The sequence below is a fragment of the Danio aesculapii genome, chromosome 14, assembly GCF_903798145.1.
Source record: "Danio aesculapii chromosome 14, fDanAes4.1, whole genome shotgun sequence".
Classification (NCBI taxonomy): domain Eukaryota; kingdom Metazoa; phylum Chordata; class Actinopteri; order Cypriniformes; family Danionidae; genus Danio; species Danio aesculapii.
Window position 1 is genome coordinate 47,210,900 of NC_079448.1, and position 16,500 is coordinate 47,227,399.

At 37.5% G+C, this 16,500-nt stretch overlaps 1 protein-coding gene across 1 annotated transcript in view; it reads left to right on the plus strand.

Moving 5' to 3' along the window:
* atp8a1 (ATPase phospholipid transporting 8A1) overlaps nt 1–16,500 on the plus strand; it is a 336,556-nt gene that overhangs the window by 267,514 nt on the left and 52,542 nt on the right. The window contains exons 28-29 of the mRNA XM_056471711.1: nt 110–184; nt 5,951–6,073. Coding sequence (XP_056327686.1) covers nt 110–184; nt 5,951–6,073 — 198 coding nt within the window. The remainder of the gene's footprint in view (nt 1–109; nt 185–5,950; nt 6,074–16,500) is intronic.

Sequence of the window (16,500 nt, forward strand, 5' to 3'; positions counted from 1 at the left end):
TTTATTTAAACTTTTGTATTATTTATTCAATTTTTTTCTTAATAGAGTAAAGTCCATCAATCTTCACACGGCTAGTCTTTTACAAATGCATTGTGTTTTTGTCTTTCAGATCTGGTTTGCATTCGTGAATGGTTTCTCTGGTCAGATTCTGTTCGAGCGCTGGTGCATCGGCCTCTACAATGTGGTAAGACTTCCATGAACGTGCTTGTGTTGACACGTGTGTGTGATTTACTCTCCCCTCGTCGTTGCTCTGAGAGTGAATGTGTTAAACGCCTCCCCTGTTGCGCTCAGGACAGAAACTCATTAGCCAGACGACTCCTTTACTGCGCCATCCTGAAAAATCTCCCTCTTATTTATGAGCGCTTGTCAAGTCCATATTCCCCGCGTGCCCAGAACTATGTCCTGAATGTGCTGCAACAACAGACGCTCGTGCCCCAAAGAGCTGTGTTAAACAGGTCAGTGGTGGACCATAAAGGAACAGGTTGAATCCAGACACATTTCAGCTACGTTTACACTGGTGTATACTGTTATTAAATGAAAACGATCTTCATCCATGCTGGTATTTCCATTACATTACTTCAGATATTTATCCACTGATCACGACTGAAAAAAGCATGTCTGAATCTAAAACTCCAATACAAAACTGTGGCCTACACTCACCGGCCACTATTAAGTACACCTTACTAGTACCGAGTTGGACCAACTTTTGCCTTCAGAACTGCCTTAATCCTTCGTGGCATAGATTCAACAAGGTACTGGAAATATTCCACAGAGATTTTGGTCCATAGTGACATGATAGCATCACACAGTTGCTGCAGATTTGTCGGCTGCACATCCATGATGCGAATCTCCTGTTCCACCACATCCCAAAGGTTCTCTATTGGATTGAGACCTGGTGACTGTAGAGGCCATTTGAGTACAGTGAACTCATTGTCATGTTCAGGAAACCAGTCTGAGATGTTTTGCGCTTTATGACATGGTGCGTTATCCTGGTGGAAGTAGCTATCAGAAGATGGACATGGTCAGCAACAATACTCAGGTAGGCTGTGGCGTTGACACGATGCTCAATTGGAACTAACGGACCCAAAGTGTGCAAAGAAAATATCCCCCACACAATTACACCACCAGGCTGAACCGTTGAGAAAAGGCAGGATGGATCCATGGTTTCATGTTGGTGACTCCAAACTCTGACCCTACAATCCTAATGTCGCAGCAGAAAATTTGCCAATCTTCTATTGTCCAATTTTGGTGAGCCTGTGCTAATTGTAGCCTTAGATTCCTATTCATTATACCACCACCACCAGACTGAACCGCTGATACAAGGCAGGATGGATCCATGCTTTCATGTTGTTGATGCCAAATTCTGACCCTACCATCCCAATGTTGCAGCAGAAATTGAGGGAGTGTTTTTCCAATCTTCTATTGTTCAATTTAGGTGAGCCTGTGTGACTTGTAGCCTCAGTTTCTTGTTCTTTGCTGACAGAAGTGGCACCTGGTGTGGTCTTCTGCTGCTGTAGCCCATCCGCCTCATGGTTGGACATGTTGTGCATTCAGAGATGCTCTTCTGCATACTTCAGTTGTAACAAGTGGTTATTTGAGTTACTGTTGCCTTTCTATCAGCTCAAACCAGTCTGGCCATTCTCCTCTGACCACTGGGATCAACAAGGCTTTTGCACCCACAGAACTGCCGCTCACTGGATATTTTCTCTTTTTCGGACCATTCTCTGTAAACCCTAGAGATGGTTGTGCGTGAAAATCCTAGTAGATCAGCAGTTTCTGAAATACTCAGACCAGCCTGTCTGGCACCAACAACAGTTCAGTTCACCAACAACAGTTTCATTTCATTCTTCCTCATTCCAGTTAATTCGTTCGTTCTTTTGTTGGGATAATACATAAGCGTTGAAGCCATTGAAATTACTTTTATGGTGGAATTTGAGTCAGATTGGGAGTTGGCCTATTACAGTCTAGAGCAGGGGTGTCCAAACTACAGCCCACGGGCCATCTGCGGCCCGTAATCAGTTTTGTGGCGGCCCGCGAGGCTTTTTAGAAATATTAATAGAATCTGGCCCGCAATACAAAAACGAACGTAATTCAATAAATAACCACCAGGTGTCGCTATGACATGCCTTCAATTAGGCAGCAGTTCCTGTTATGAAGTAAAACGAACCGAACAAACTGAAGGAAACATAATTGATAACTATGTTTTGGCGAGCCATGGCACAACCAAGAAAAAGGAAAATCAACAGTGAGTGCAGGAAATTTCAGTCACGTTGGGGCAAAGAATATTTCTTCACAGAGATCAGCGGAATATGTGTGTGTTTAATTTGCCAGGAATCAGTTGCAGTAATGAAGGAATATAATATTAAAAGACATCATGAAACAAAACATCAGGCCTTCAGCTCTTACATTGGCGCCAAACAAGATCAAAAAGTAAAACGATTAGCAGCTGCCCAACAACAGCAGTTTTTTCATGCTAATAAAGTGCTAAAGTCAGCTAATCGCACAGCACAGGAAACCCTTCACTGAAGGAAAATGTATGTCTGATGAGTGTTGCAACTGTCATTTTCCCATAGAAGATTTAAAATTTTATAAACGTAAGTCTTTCTAGAAACACAGTTGGACTACGAATTAAAATAATTCCATAATATACACACACACACACACACACGCACACACGCGCACACGCACACACACACACACACACGTCATTTAGTGAACATGTTTTCAATGATCTGGGTTTAGTACACTTATCCATGCCTCCATTTCTGAATGAAATGCGGCTTTACTACAGCCAATCAGTTCGCAGTAGACAAAACAAGCCACACCTTCTGTTTGCTCACTTAATATTCTGTTTCTCTTGGAATTGCGCCACATTAAGAAGAAAAATGGTCGCAGCTTCTGGTTCAAGCTGACTTTAACTAAAGATGCTCTAGGTGGAGTACACTTTTTCCATTTTTGCATTAACAATCAAATATATTTAAACAAGTTAATCACCTGACTCACTGATTGACTTGAGAAATTGGTATTTATGCTTCACCAAAGAGAAAAATCAACAGTATGTGTTGGACCATTGGCATTACTCGGCCCAGCAGATCCTCTTCTCTATCTGAGAGCAAAGAAATTCCTCCACAGGCCTGAATAGAGAAGCCCAGCGGAGCATGTCAAGCAGCTGGACCACAGAGAGACCCTCACGGCTGACCCATAATACCACCCGTCTCGCTTTCAACAGCTGCTGCGTGGAGAAACAGTGGAGCAGCGCAGGAATGAGAGATCAGGGGATCTGCTAACAGGCTGCAGGCTCACTGGCAGATGTGCAATTGGAGTCATTTATGCACATGCAAGGAGAGAGAGAGTGCAAATATGATAAATGGCAGAAACTTACATGCTCATTGAGCTTTCGTAGCTAGAACACTGACCGAAAAAGTAGAAAAAATGTATGTGTGTAGTACATGAATATAGATATTTAAAGGTGCAATATACTGCAATGGTTTAATAAGTTAAATTATTCTCCGATATCTGCATAGTAGGTTTAGGGCTTTGGTTAGTTGAAAAAATATCTAGAAATGGTTTTATAAGCTCATTTATCACTCCATTTATCGCTCAGGTACATTCTGTTTCTACTGATCATTCTTGAGATGTTTCAGCAGCTTAATTGGAGCTCACCTGTTGTAAATTCAGTTGATTTGACATGATTTGAAAAGGCATACACCGGTCTATATAAGGTCTCAGGGTTGACAGTGCATGTCAAAGCACAAACCAAGCATGAAGACAAAGGAATTGTCTGTAGACCTCCGAGGCAGGATTGTCTGGAGGCACAAGGCTGGGGAAGCTTACAGAAACATTTCTGCTGCTCTGAAAGTTCCAATGAGCACAGTGGCCTCCATCATCTATAAGTGGAAGATGTTTGGAACCACAAGGACTCTTTCTAGAGCTAGCCGGTCATCTAAGCTGAGTGATCGGGGGAGAAGGGCCTTAGTCAGGGAGGTGATCAATAACCCGATGGCCAATCTGTCTGAGCTCCAGCGTTCTTCTGTGGAGAGAGGAGAACCTTACAGAAGGACAACCATCTGTGCTGCAATCCACCAATCAGGCATGTATGGTAGAGTCGCCAGACGGAAGCCACTGCTTAGTAAAGGGCAAATAGCAGCCCGCCTGGAATTTGCCTTAAGGCATCTGAAGGACTCTCAGACCATAAGACAATGACCCAAAGCACACCGCCAAAATATCAATGGAGTGACTTCACAACAACTCGTGAATGTCCTTGAGTGGAATGTCCTTCAGAACTAAATCCTATTGAACATCTCTGGAGAGATCTGAAAATGGCTGTACACCGTTGCTTCCCATCCAACCTGATAGATCTTGAGAGGTACTGCAAAGAGGCATGAGCAAAAATTCCCAAAGACAGGTGTGCCAAGCTTGTGGCATCATATTCAAAAAGACTTGAGGCTGTAATTGCTGCCAAAGTATTAGGCAAAGGCTGTGAATACCTATGCACATGATTTATGACTTATGTACATGTGATTTTTTTTTCAGGTTTTTTATTTTTAATAAAATTGCAAAAAAAAAAAAAAACACCTATTTTTTCACATTGTCATCATGGGGTATTGTGTGTAGAATGTTGAGGAAATAAATGAATTTAATCCTGTAACATAAAAACATGTGGAAAAAGTAAAGTGCTATGAATACTTTCCGGATGCACTGTATACCCAGAGATGGTTGTGTCTGATATAATTTTCACTATAGGGCACCCTCAATTAAAAATTTTTGTAATTATTAAATTTAAGGATTTTCAATTGGTTTAGTTAATCAATTTATCATCTACAACTTAAAAACCAAAAATAAACTACTATTGACTATTGACTGTATTTTCAGTGCTAATTAAGTTATGTAATTGTATTATAGGAAGGGAAATATTTAGGTAAAAATCACTTTTTATTTATTTATTTGGTTTATTTTTTAGAGCAGTTGATAATTTATAATATTTAATGAGAAAATTTGAAAAAATCATAAAGGTGTTGCTTAAAAGTCTGTAACTACTTGTGAAAGGACTTCTATTATAATTATTTATTTTTACAAGTACTATCATGTGAATAACCAATACAGGAAGCAGAATATATTATCAAATCATAGAACTAGGGCTGAAAATCTTCTGATTTCTATATTTTTACAAGATGTACAGTTAAAAAACTTATTAGCTCTCCTGTAACATATTTCATATACATTATTTATTCCTCAAATATGTTTGTTTAACTGTCCAAGGAAATGTTTCACACTAACATAATGTTATTTAATTTTATTTTACTGAACAAAAAATATGATGTACTGTCTTGTTGGTTAAGACAAAAAAATTCATGCAGTCATTTATTCATTCATTCATTTTCTTTTCGAGTTAGGGTCTTATTAATCTGGGGTCGCTACAGCGGAATGAACCGCCAACTTATCCAGCACATGTTTTACGCAGCGGATGTCCTTCCAGCTGCAACCCATCACTGGGAAACATCCATAAACACCCATTCACACTCATACACTATGGACAATTTCACCTGACCCAATTCACCTATAGCACGTTTTTGGACATGTTGTGGGGGAAACTGAAGCACCCGAAGGAAACCCACGCAAACACAAGGAGAACAACGAAACAAATTAGTTATTAGAAATTAGTTTTTAAAAATAGCATGTATAAATATGTTGAAATAATCTCTCCCTTAAACATCACTTGGGAAATATTTGGAAAAGAATAAATATTTCACAGGAGGGTATGATCATTACCACACATCTACAGTATATCATGTGTATACGTAACTGTAGGACGTAAAATATATTTACAAAGTAATATTTGTGATGACACATTTGTATAATAATCTTGAAACCTGTTTCTTATTATATATTCGTAGCCCTGCTTTATTTCTAACAGTTTAGTCTTATATTTTGTTCTTTGTGTGTTTATTAGATCTTCACAGCTTTGCCTCCTCTGACTCTGGGCATCTTCGAGCGCTCCTGCAGAAAAGAGAACATGCTGAAATACCCCGAACTCTACAAAACCTCCCAGAATGCAATGGGATTCAACACCAAGGTAAATACACTGTAGCATGTTCGCTAAATCTCCATTAGTGGGCGTTGGGAATGATGCAAATACCAGATGATGAAGTATTTATGATTCTAACATTTAAAGAATCCAATGTGAATGCATAATAAACTAGTGATTTAGTGGATGTCTCTTAATGATGATGATGATGATGATGAGTCAGGTCACGCTGTGTTCACTTCACTGACCTGTGATTGGTGAACAGTTTGGCACTCCGTCTAAAAACCCACTGAACAAACAGATCCTGTTACGAGTCTCCACAGCGTAAAAAAGCAGGTCAACAGCAGGAGCTTGTTGGTTTAGCCATCCATTAAACTGTCCTTCTCTGTCAGCTTTTCTGCTTATCTGAGATGTCTTTGAGTGTTCATCTCCCTTTTAAAAGTTCGTAAACTCTTTCACGCCAGGACAAGCCTGTAGAGTTGACCACATTATTGTAATGTTTACATACATTCACATAGTCTTTCACAATTATGAACTCTTTAATGCTGTTGTACATGTTAAAAATAAAAAAATGTGCTTTTCTTACTAAGAGCCCTATCATACACCCAGCTAAAGACGTTTGTTTGGCGTGATTTGTTGCTATTTTCAGACCAGCGCAACTGTAATTTTCTCGTTTTGCACCTTGTTGTTAAAATAGCAAATCCATCTGTGCCACTTCGTGGACTCATGAGTGTGCCGGTCTAGAAATCTTGGCACATTGCTATTTTGAAGAACTGAAATAGACCTTGCCACTGTCCAACTGAAAGCTTTTCTAAAGTCCAGTGCAGAGCACATTAGTTATGTGCCTATGTGGGTCCAAACGTTAACACATTGTTTAATACACACATGATGTGCAGCAATACACAAATATCTTTATAAATGAAAAAGGATTAAAATGTTACAAAAAGTATTATTTTCTACATAAATATAAAAACCACTGTCTCTATGCCTTCATCTCGGGGGGGCTTTTTCTATTTTTTGTTTAATGATGACAATTTGCATTTGTATAATGTTATTATTATTAGCAGTATTATTTACAGGGTGTCCGCTGGGTCTTAAAAAGTCCAAATTTTAGGCCTTAAAGTCTTAAATTCACTGGAATATTGTGTCTTAAGTCTTAAATAATTTTGAACAGGTCTTAATTTTGCTTTGTCCAAGTAAAGCTATACTCAATTGGACCACCAACCATCCAATCACCAATAAAAGTTTTTTTTCTTTTTTTTTATTGCAAAGAGATACAATTCACAACAGCTGTTAGACATTTTTACAGCAAACTCAACTAATTAAAGTCCATAACTAGAAAAAAAACTAAAAACAATAACATGATTTCTTATGATAATACCAGGCCATTCAAAAAAATCTTAACCCTAGGTAAATATAAAATGTAATTCCTAATGGTTTTAAAAAGTCTTAAATTTGGCTTGATGAAACCTGCAGAAACCCTGTATTTATTATATGCATATTTATATTTGTTTTAATAAAAACAAGTTTAGATTTGTCCACTTTTTCAGGTTTTGGAGACAACTGCATCTCCATGTGGGGCATAAGAATAGGACGTGTGTTTGAATATAACTCTGTTTTTGACCACACTTCATTATTATTGTTCATTTATTCATTTGCTGGAAATTAGAACTGAATTTAGAAATAGTTTTGAAACAAATCTTTGCCCTTAACAAACAAAATTAAATATGTAGACTAATGGATGTCTTGAGTGGAGTGCGTACAATACTGTTTCCTTATCCATGAAAGTTAATGAGTAAAGAGTAAAAGTAAAGAGGCTGAATGTAGGAGGCTCGTTCTTTATCCTTACGCTGCAGATGCTCTCTTTAACTCTTTTCTCGCTAGTGAAGTGTTCAGTTTTTCCACTTACAAAGTCTGCCATGTAAATAGCAAATGCGCCATGGCGAGACGCAACTTACTCTTAAAGGGAATGGGAGATGAGACTCTGATTGGTTTAATGCACGTTATGCTCAAAACACAACCATAACCCTTTAGGAGAATAAGCACAACCCTGTTAGACCATGCGCCGGGACGCAGAGTGTATTTTTCTGTCCTTAAAACTGCAAATGTGGATTTAGATACGCCCTTAATGTGTTTGTACCATGCGCTTTAGACTTCGCACCTAGATTGTTAAAATAGAGCCCTTAGTTTTTGCTTGTTTCAAGTCCAAATATCTAAAAATTCTTAAATAAAGAAGTGTTTTCTAGACAAGTAAAAAATAATGTCTTGTTTTCAGAAATAGTCAAAATTAAGTGTTTTTTTTCTCTCTTAGCTAAATCTTATTTCAAAGCAAAAACAAGATTATTTTGCTTGTTTTAGGTGAAAACTCGCTCAATTTTGACTTAATATCTCTGAAAACAAGAATTTTTTTTTTTTTTTTTTTACTATTGCTTCTTAATTTAAGAATATTTAGATATTTGCACCAGAAACAAGTGTGTGTGTGTTTACATTTTGGGGATCAAATACCCTCAAAAGTATAGCAATACCAGTCAATTTTGACCTAATGGGGACATTTTTTTTGGTCTTCATATAGAAAACCACTCAAATAACAAAGAATTAAGTATTTTGAAAATGTAAAAATGCAGATTATTTCCTGTAAGGTTTGGGTTTAGGGGGTAGGTTTTGGTAAGGGGATTGAATATGCAGTCTGTACAGAATAAAGTTCATTACATCTATGGGACGTCCCCATTAAGACATCTGTGTGTGTCCGTGTGTGTCCGTGTGTGTCCGTGTGTGTGCGTGTGTGTGAGACTGCTGCCTCTGCGTCTGTGTGTCAATAAAGCTGTCTGGTGTCTGCGCTGGTGTCTCTCTGCTTCACAGGCGTGGAGACTCATTTAGCAGCTCACTGACACGCATTACAGAAAGCAGCAGACCTGGGGTCTGGAGAGAAAGATTCACTGGCCGTTTCTAACACAAACACCACAATTCTTAGTTTAATTGTTGAACGCAAATAAAGCTTTAATGCGAAAGACTATAATGTGCAATCAGGCAGTTAATGCACGGAAAGAAAGAAATACAGTAGGTTCATGTTGGGGAAAAGAAAGAATTGTATATATGATGTAATTGGATATAGTGGAATAATGACTACAGGAGACTCGCCTGGAAAACAGAATCAAAGGAAGACATTTAGAGGAAAGTATCTGTGGAATTATGTTGACTGACTTAAGAACCAGATGTTATCTTCAGTCACAGTCTGTTTTACTAAAGTTACAGTTGTCTAGATACAGTAATATCACTACAGTATTTACTACAGTGTTTATTACAGTTTTATCTACAGTATGCTGTAGCATTCATTAACAATGAGTTGTAAATACTGTAATATATACAGTATAATGTGCTTTAGGGTGCTTTCACACCTGCCTTATTTAGTTCGGTTGAATCGCACTAGAGTTTGTTTTCCCTCTTGGTGCGGTTCATTTGGGCAGGTGTAAATGCAGTAATCGCACTCAAGTACGCACCAAAAGCGGACCAAAAAAGCAAACCGAGACCTACTTAAAGAGGTGGTCTCGGTACGCTTTCAAACGAACCCTGGAGCGGTTCGTTTGTGGTGAGAATATGATCCGAACTAAAACAGACCCAACCGCAAAAAGTACTGCGCCTTTTGGACTAATCCAGCTGCTGTAGGCCGATGCGCTGTGCATTATGGGGCATGAAGGAAAAACATTTGTTGACAGCGCTTTACTGACAGACAGAGAGAGAGAGAGGGAAAAACATTACCTGATGGATCATTGGTAATATTTCCGCAAGATGACCATGTCGCAGTTTAGCTAAATTAATTCACGCCTCCTCCTGATGTGACGTACAATGCATTAGAACATTGTTTTCCAGCCGCAGCCGCTCTTCATTCTCGAAATGTATAGTTTGTCTAAAGTGATGTATACAAACTATATAGTATACTATGAGCAGGGATACAATTAGCCAGCGCAGTCGTAGCTCCATGGTAAAAAGCGACATTTTGTGTCTGCCGGTTTGTTTACTTGCGGGAGTTCCATTGGCATTTTCCTGCTCGCGAATTCTGACCAATCGATAAGCAGTTTAGGAAATTTGTTTAATAACATCCAGCCAATAAGAGATGTGGATTTTGTGAGATGATCGCATTTTGGTTCTTTTCATCTGTCATCCTTGAACCAATCTCCATCATTGTAAGCTGCTTGCTGTTCTGTCTGTTCCATTGCTCCGTTTGTTAGATGTTTCCCACTTTCTTTTGTAGTCTGAAGCACGTCAAATGCACAAAACGCCCAATTTGCGCCACAGGATGTCTATTCGCATCTTTGCATTGACTTCACATGTAAAGCACTTGCACTTTATCCATTTCTGCTTACCGCACAGGCTGCAAAACAATTCCACCCCCCTTCCATGTAATGTAATGATTGTGAGGGCGCAGGTGAGACGTTATTTGAGACACTCAAATACATCACGTGCGCTGCGGATGCAACGTATGAGTCACGTAAAACAATAAATTGCAAACTGAAATAAATGTCATTTGATTATATGGTTTGGAATTGGATGTTTTATGAGATTATTTACATTTTAACATTTAATTAAGAATTTTGCAGGATCGTAAAAATTTTCACTTTTGTTGATTTTGCATTGAATTCAGCGATCGCAGAATCGTGAAAAACTAGGGGATCTGTATAGAGATTTTGAAGAACATTATGCTGCCATCAAGAACACATCTTTTCCAAGGACGCCCATGCATATTTCAACAAGACAATGCAAGACCACATTCTGCACACATTGCTAAGTCCTGGCTGTGGAGGAAGAGAATGCAGGTACTTGACTGGCCTGTCTGCAGTCCCGACCTGTTTCTAATAGAGAATGTGTGGCGCATTTTGAAGCCAAAAAATGCAACAACGAAGCTCCAGTACTTTTGCCCACCTAAAGACAAAATTACCCCTGAAACACTTCATCACTTGGTGTCTTTAGTCACAGAACATCTTTTAAGTGTTGTGAAAAGAAATGGCAACATTACGAAGTGGTAAATGCTTTACTGTTCCAACTTTTTTTTTAATTGTGATGCAAGAACCAAAATTGGAATACTTGTTTAAAAAAAATAAAAATAAAAATCATGAGGGACACATTAAATTACATTTGTTGTATTGTTGGGTATGAAATACGATTTAAAGTAAATTTAGAAATCACTACTTTCTTTTTATTTGTGTTTTCCATACTGTCCCTACTTTTTTATGTATTAGATCAGGAAGAAAATATAGGAATGAAATTTACCCACCGTGTCTCTCTTCACATTTAATTGCATAGCTTTGACACTGAAGTATCTCTAATAACAGAGAAGCCCCCCTACAGACCCCTGGATGGTTCCTTTCTTTCTTTCTATTCCTTTCGGGCTTTATTTGTAGCCCAACAGAGCTGGAGAAGACTGATTAGAGCGTCTGGCAATAGTCGGCGCAAAATAAAGTTTATCCTTTCATGCTAGTTTAAGCAATTAAGCTGTCACACAGAATGCAGATCTCGGCTTCAGACAACACAGACGGCCATTCACACCTTCATTCTTAGCAACCTGCTTAGAAACGCAGGAGTTCAGGGCTGCGCTGCGACAAATGATTCTGAACATTTATTGATTTCATTAGACTGCGTGTGTAAAGCACCATGCGATGTTGAAAACTTGTTCCTGTTGGTTTGGTTTGTTTTGTTTTGGGTTGTTGCCAAAGCATTGCCATGTGGTTTCTAAGATGTTCAAAGTGTTTTAGTATGTTGCTATGTGGTTGTTTGGATGGTTGCTAGTAGAGCTGCACGATTCTGGCTAAAATGAGAATCGCGTTTTTTTTTGCTTAAAATAAAGATCACGATTTTCTCAATTCTGTAGATATAAAATAAAGGTTAATATGAGTCACCAATTATTATTGATTTTTCTCAAACAACAATAATGATATTATGTGTAGGTTTACTGGTTTCTTTAAATAATTTTATTCTACTTATAATTCTGATGTTGACTTATGTTTGAGATAATTTCTCAACTTTTTAAGCGCCAACGAAAGCATCAGCCAATCAGATTGCTTTATGCAAATACCCCAGCTAGACAGTAGCCGATTGCAGACTAATTTCATTGGCTGACGTTGCTTTGACGATCGCGTCAGCTCCAACTTCAGACGTTCCCTCTGTCAAGCGTTGGCGCTGAAGCCTCGTGTCAATCAGGCGTTAGAAGACGATCATGTTCCATTAGGACTTTTTGTAAAACTCTTACGCTAAATATATCAAATAAATATCTGATTAGCAGTATGGATAATGACTTATTATTGACGACTTTAAATGCAATTTTTCCATTATTTAGAATTTTTTAACCCTCATATTCCAGATTTCCAAATAGTGATGGACACTCAAAAAGGGGTTTTGCTGCTTGTTTGATCTACTCATTTAAAACGAGCAGCTATAAAACAATTCTTGAGATTTTTTATATTTGAGGACAACTTAATTGTTTTATGTTCAATCCACTTAAATTTATTAAGTTGTGTTGGAACAACATGAATGAACAGTGTATCAACCAAATATTGTCTTATCCTAACAAACATCAAAAGAAACATTTATTCAATTTTCAGATGATGTAAAATTACTGGTTTTGTGCTCCAAGTCCACTCACTAGATTAGCTTCAAGTGTGGGATGAGTTTTGCAAGTGTTTCATGCTTGAAGCAATGCACTTTAACAAACCCTAAACCTTCAATATAAACTCAGCAAAGAGCAGTAATTTTGAGTCTGTCAGGGCTGTGTGGTGAGGATGAGCTGCTGTCTGAAGGCCAGAGTCTGAGCTTTGTTTTGCTCTGTGGATAGTGGAGGTGAGAGGGTCAGGGCACCGGGGCCGAGAGGTCATTCAGGGCCTCCGTCAAACAACACAGAACAAGACAATCTCAGGGTTTTCCTCTTCTCTTTCTCCTCTGCTCATCCCTTCCCCCTTACACATCTCTGCTGCTGTTAGCTGTTAAACAAACTGAACGTCTATAGATTTTAAAATCCAACTTTTCTGACAAGTGCTACATTGCAAAGTCAGATTATATACATTTTTATTTTATTTTAGGGAGTCAGGTTGTGCTGTATTTCACTTGAAGAATTTGGGGTCAGTAATGTGTTTTAAGACGTTCAAAATGTGCACATTTTCAAACATGGCAATGTATAAAATGTCAGAGATATTTTTGGTAACACTTTAGTTTAGGTCACAGTTCATGCTGTTAACTACTGGCTTATTACCTGCCTTTTATTAAGATATTAACTGTTCATTAGTAGTTATAAAGTACAGTGTTTCCTCTAGGATTTTTTCCAGCTGTGGCGACAGAGTCTGTTGGGCCTTTTACACAGATCTACCAACTACCTGTGGCGTTATTTCATTGACAAATGTCATGAGCACAGTATTACAAGTTGAGATCGCATTTATATAATATGAGCATGTGAATCTCTGTGCTCAAGCAGCGATTTCCTCTGTTCGTGCACAAAACGTCTTGCGCGCCCTCAAATATACGCTGCTCAAGTGCAGATTTTCTTGTGCACTCAAAAAAACGCTGCTCAAGTGAGATTTAGTGTGTTTATGTAACAAGTACGTGTCCAGCATTTATTAGATTTGCTTGGAATATTTATGAATGTCTCCAATAGACCTACAGAGCAGCATTAATGCGTCCTGAAGTAAAGTGAAACGGCTATAAACTCCAGCAAGATAAAGTCATTGTATGCAGAACCACAGACCTTTATTTATACATAAATATAATTATGGAAACCGTGTTCATCACAACTGAAAGCTACATCGTGTTTGCTGGCCTCGCGCATCACGCACCAGTCAGTCAGTCTGTCCGCATGTCACCTTAAAGGGTTAAACAAATAACGCACATCACTACTGCGGTTACAGAAAAGTTTGTGCTGTTATAATTCACTTACCTTTTAATACATTTTGGTGCGATTATAACCCACTATTTAAAAAAAAAACAGCTGAATGTTTTGAATGAAAAGCTGTAATGTAGCCGTGGCGGGATGAATTTTCGTGCGGCGCCCCACCATGGAAGAATGAATGTAGCAGAAACCATGAAGTATGATCTTGTTCTGCATCCCTAATCCTACCCAAAACCCAAACCCAACTTCTACCGTACGAACTATTAATAAACAGCTAATTAGTAGTTCATGATGCTAGTAAGGATAATGGTTTGTGGCCTAAACTAAAGTTACTTAAAACCTAAAGTAACTATTGTTTCCTTATTTTTGTTAAATTATTGATAGTTAAACAGTTGTGGACAAACGTTTGTTAAATACATTTAGGTTTTTCATCATATCTCACACACTTTTGGTTCTGAATTTCATTTAAAAAAATGTATAAATGAATGCACATTGACTAACCAGAGCTTTTGACTGAAGGTAAAAGTTTATTCAATACCTTTATTTAGTTTGAAAGGTTTTCAGGGTAATATTCATGGTGTTTTTTTAGAAATAAATCTGTGGGTTTTATGCACTTTTAAACGATGTTCAGTTTAAATTCAAAGGATTTTAGTTCAATTATTTCAGTTGGGTTAATATAGTTAATTCTCAGATTGTCTAATGAATTTCGTATGATGATCCGTAATGAAAATATTTATATTTAATTTACATCATTGCATCTTTGATTGGGTTTATGTGTCATTTTAAAGAATTTCTTGATTTTTGCATTTAATTAAAAAGGGGTAAATGCAGTAATGACACGGTAACATCCTAAACGGAATTTTTCACATTCTTTCTTTTGCTGATCAAATGTAATGTTTTTTATGACTGTTTCATCAAGCAATGATTCTCCTGGTCCAAACATGCCGGGAATGTGAAAATAAACTCATTATTAATGCATTATGGGGGTTAAATTAATCAAAAGTGACAAAAAATAGTGATGGATGCTGACAATCAATTTCACATGAATAAAATCTGTTCAGTTTATTGCATTTATTTTTGATCAAATAAAGGCAGTCTTGATGAGCCACAACAGTTATCCTATCCAGAGAAATGCTCATTAAATATCTGTAAAAATATATAGATTTTTAAGTATTAAATAGTAGTTCTGCCTTATAGTGATTCAGAGAGTTCACGGTTTGTTTTTGTCACATTTTGTACAGAATTTCCATCTTTACCTTATATAAAGCAAACATATGAATTTACTATGATTTATTGGAGTCTTTAGTATAAATATATATTTAATATAATATAATAATATATAATATAACAGGCCTGCACGATATTGGAAAAGGCTGATATTGCGATATTTTGTGTTGTGATATATATTGCGATATGAATATAATTTCATCAGATGATTTGAATAGCTCTATTTGGAAAGATTTTATTTATTTAGATTCTTTTATGCGGTACATCTGCATAAAATATATTCCTTTTAAAAGCATATAAACACGACAAAACAAAAATAAAAGTTAAATAAATGGTTTCTGGGAAGTCAAACAGTATTCAAGTACAATCAAATGTCAAATACTATGGTCATTATTGCAAAGATAACTTAAAAAAAAAAAATCATGTTTAATAATATCTTTCTTTTAATCTTTAATAAATAGTCTAATCCCTAATCCTGCGCCGTGAATATTGCGGATACACACATTGCGATATCGATGCTCAAGCAATATTTTGTGCTGCCCTATAATATAATATTAAAATAATGTGTTTGTGGCATTCTGTGAATCATTTTGAATTGAGTCACTCATTAAAATGAACCAGATCCAAATAGCGATTCCTAAATTGATCATTAATACCAGGCATGTTTATTTATTTTCTCAGCCAAATTCATTGTAAAATGATTTGACCTTTTGTTTTTAATACCACAGACCGTCTCTCAGCACAAATATTCTGATGTTTTCCAGAAGAATCTGTTGTGTCTGTGGGCGGTGAGTGGTCTCAGACTCCGCCGAGGTGAAAAGAGCAGCACTTGTGGGGGGAAAGAAAAAGCAGGGTTTGGAAACTGGACCTGTGACGGCCTGATTTCATTTCACGGCTGTTTCATGCTACATCGCCCATTAGTGTTTTGATTGGCCGCGTCCATGCATAATGTAAATTGAAAACAAGGCGGTTTTGGAAGAGGATATTTGTTTAAATGGCACATCCAAAGTCCACACGCCGCATGTATACAGACGCGGACACTCAAAGGCTTCATGCCGTATACCTGTGTAAGCGATAGTTTTTCCATACTCCCCAAAAAACCATTCACTCCAGCGACAGACTCATACATCTTAATTTCTAAAAACTTGTCTGTGTTTGTACTAAAAGTATCCATGAAGGATTTGGGAGCTTTTTTTCTTTCGTAACTCACAAAGGAACGATTGGAGAAATTTGATGAGGCAACTAAAGTGTGGGGAAAAAGCAGTGATGGCGGAAAAACACTGCAGACTGACATCACTTATATACAGCTGAAGTCAAAATTATTAGCCCTCCTGTTAGATTAAAAAAAATCTAATATTTCCCAAGTTATGGCAGTACATAA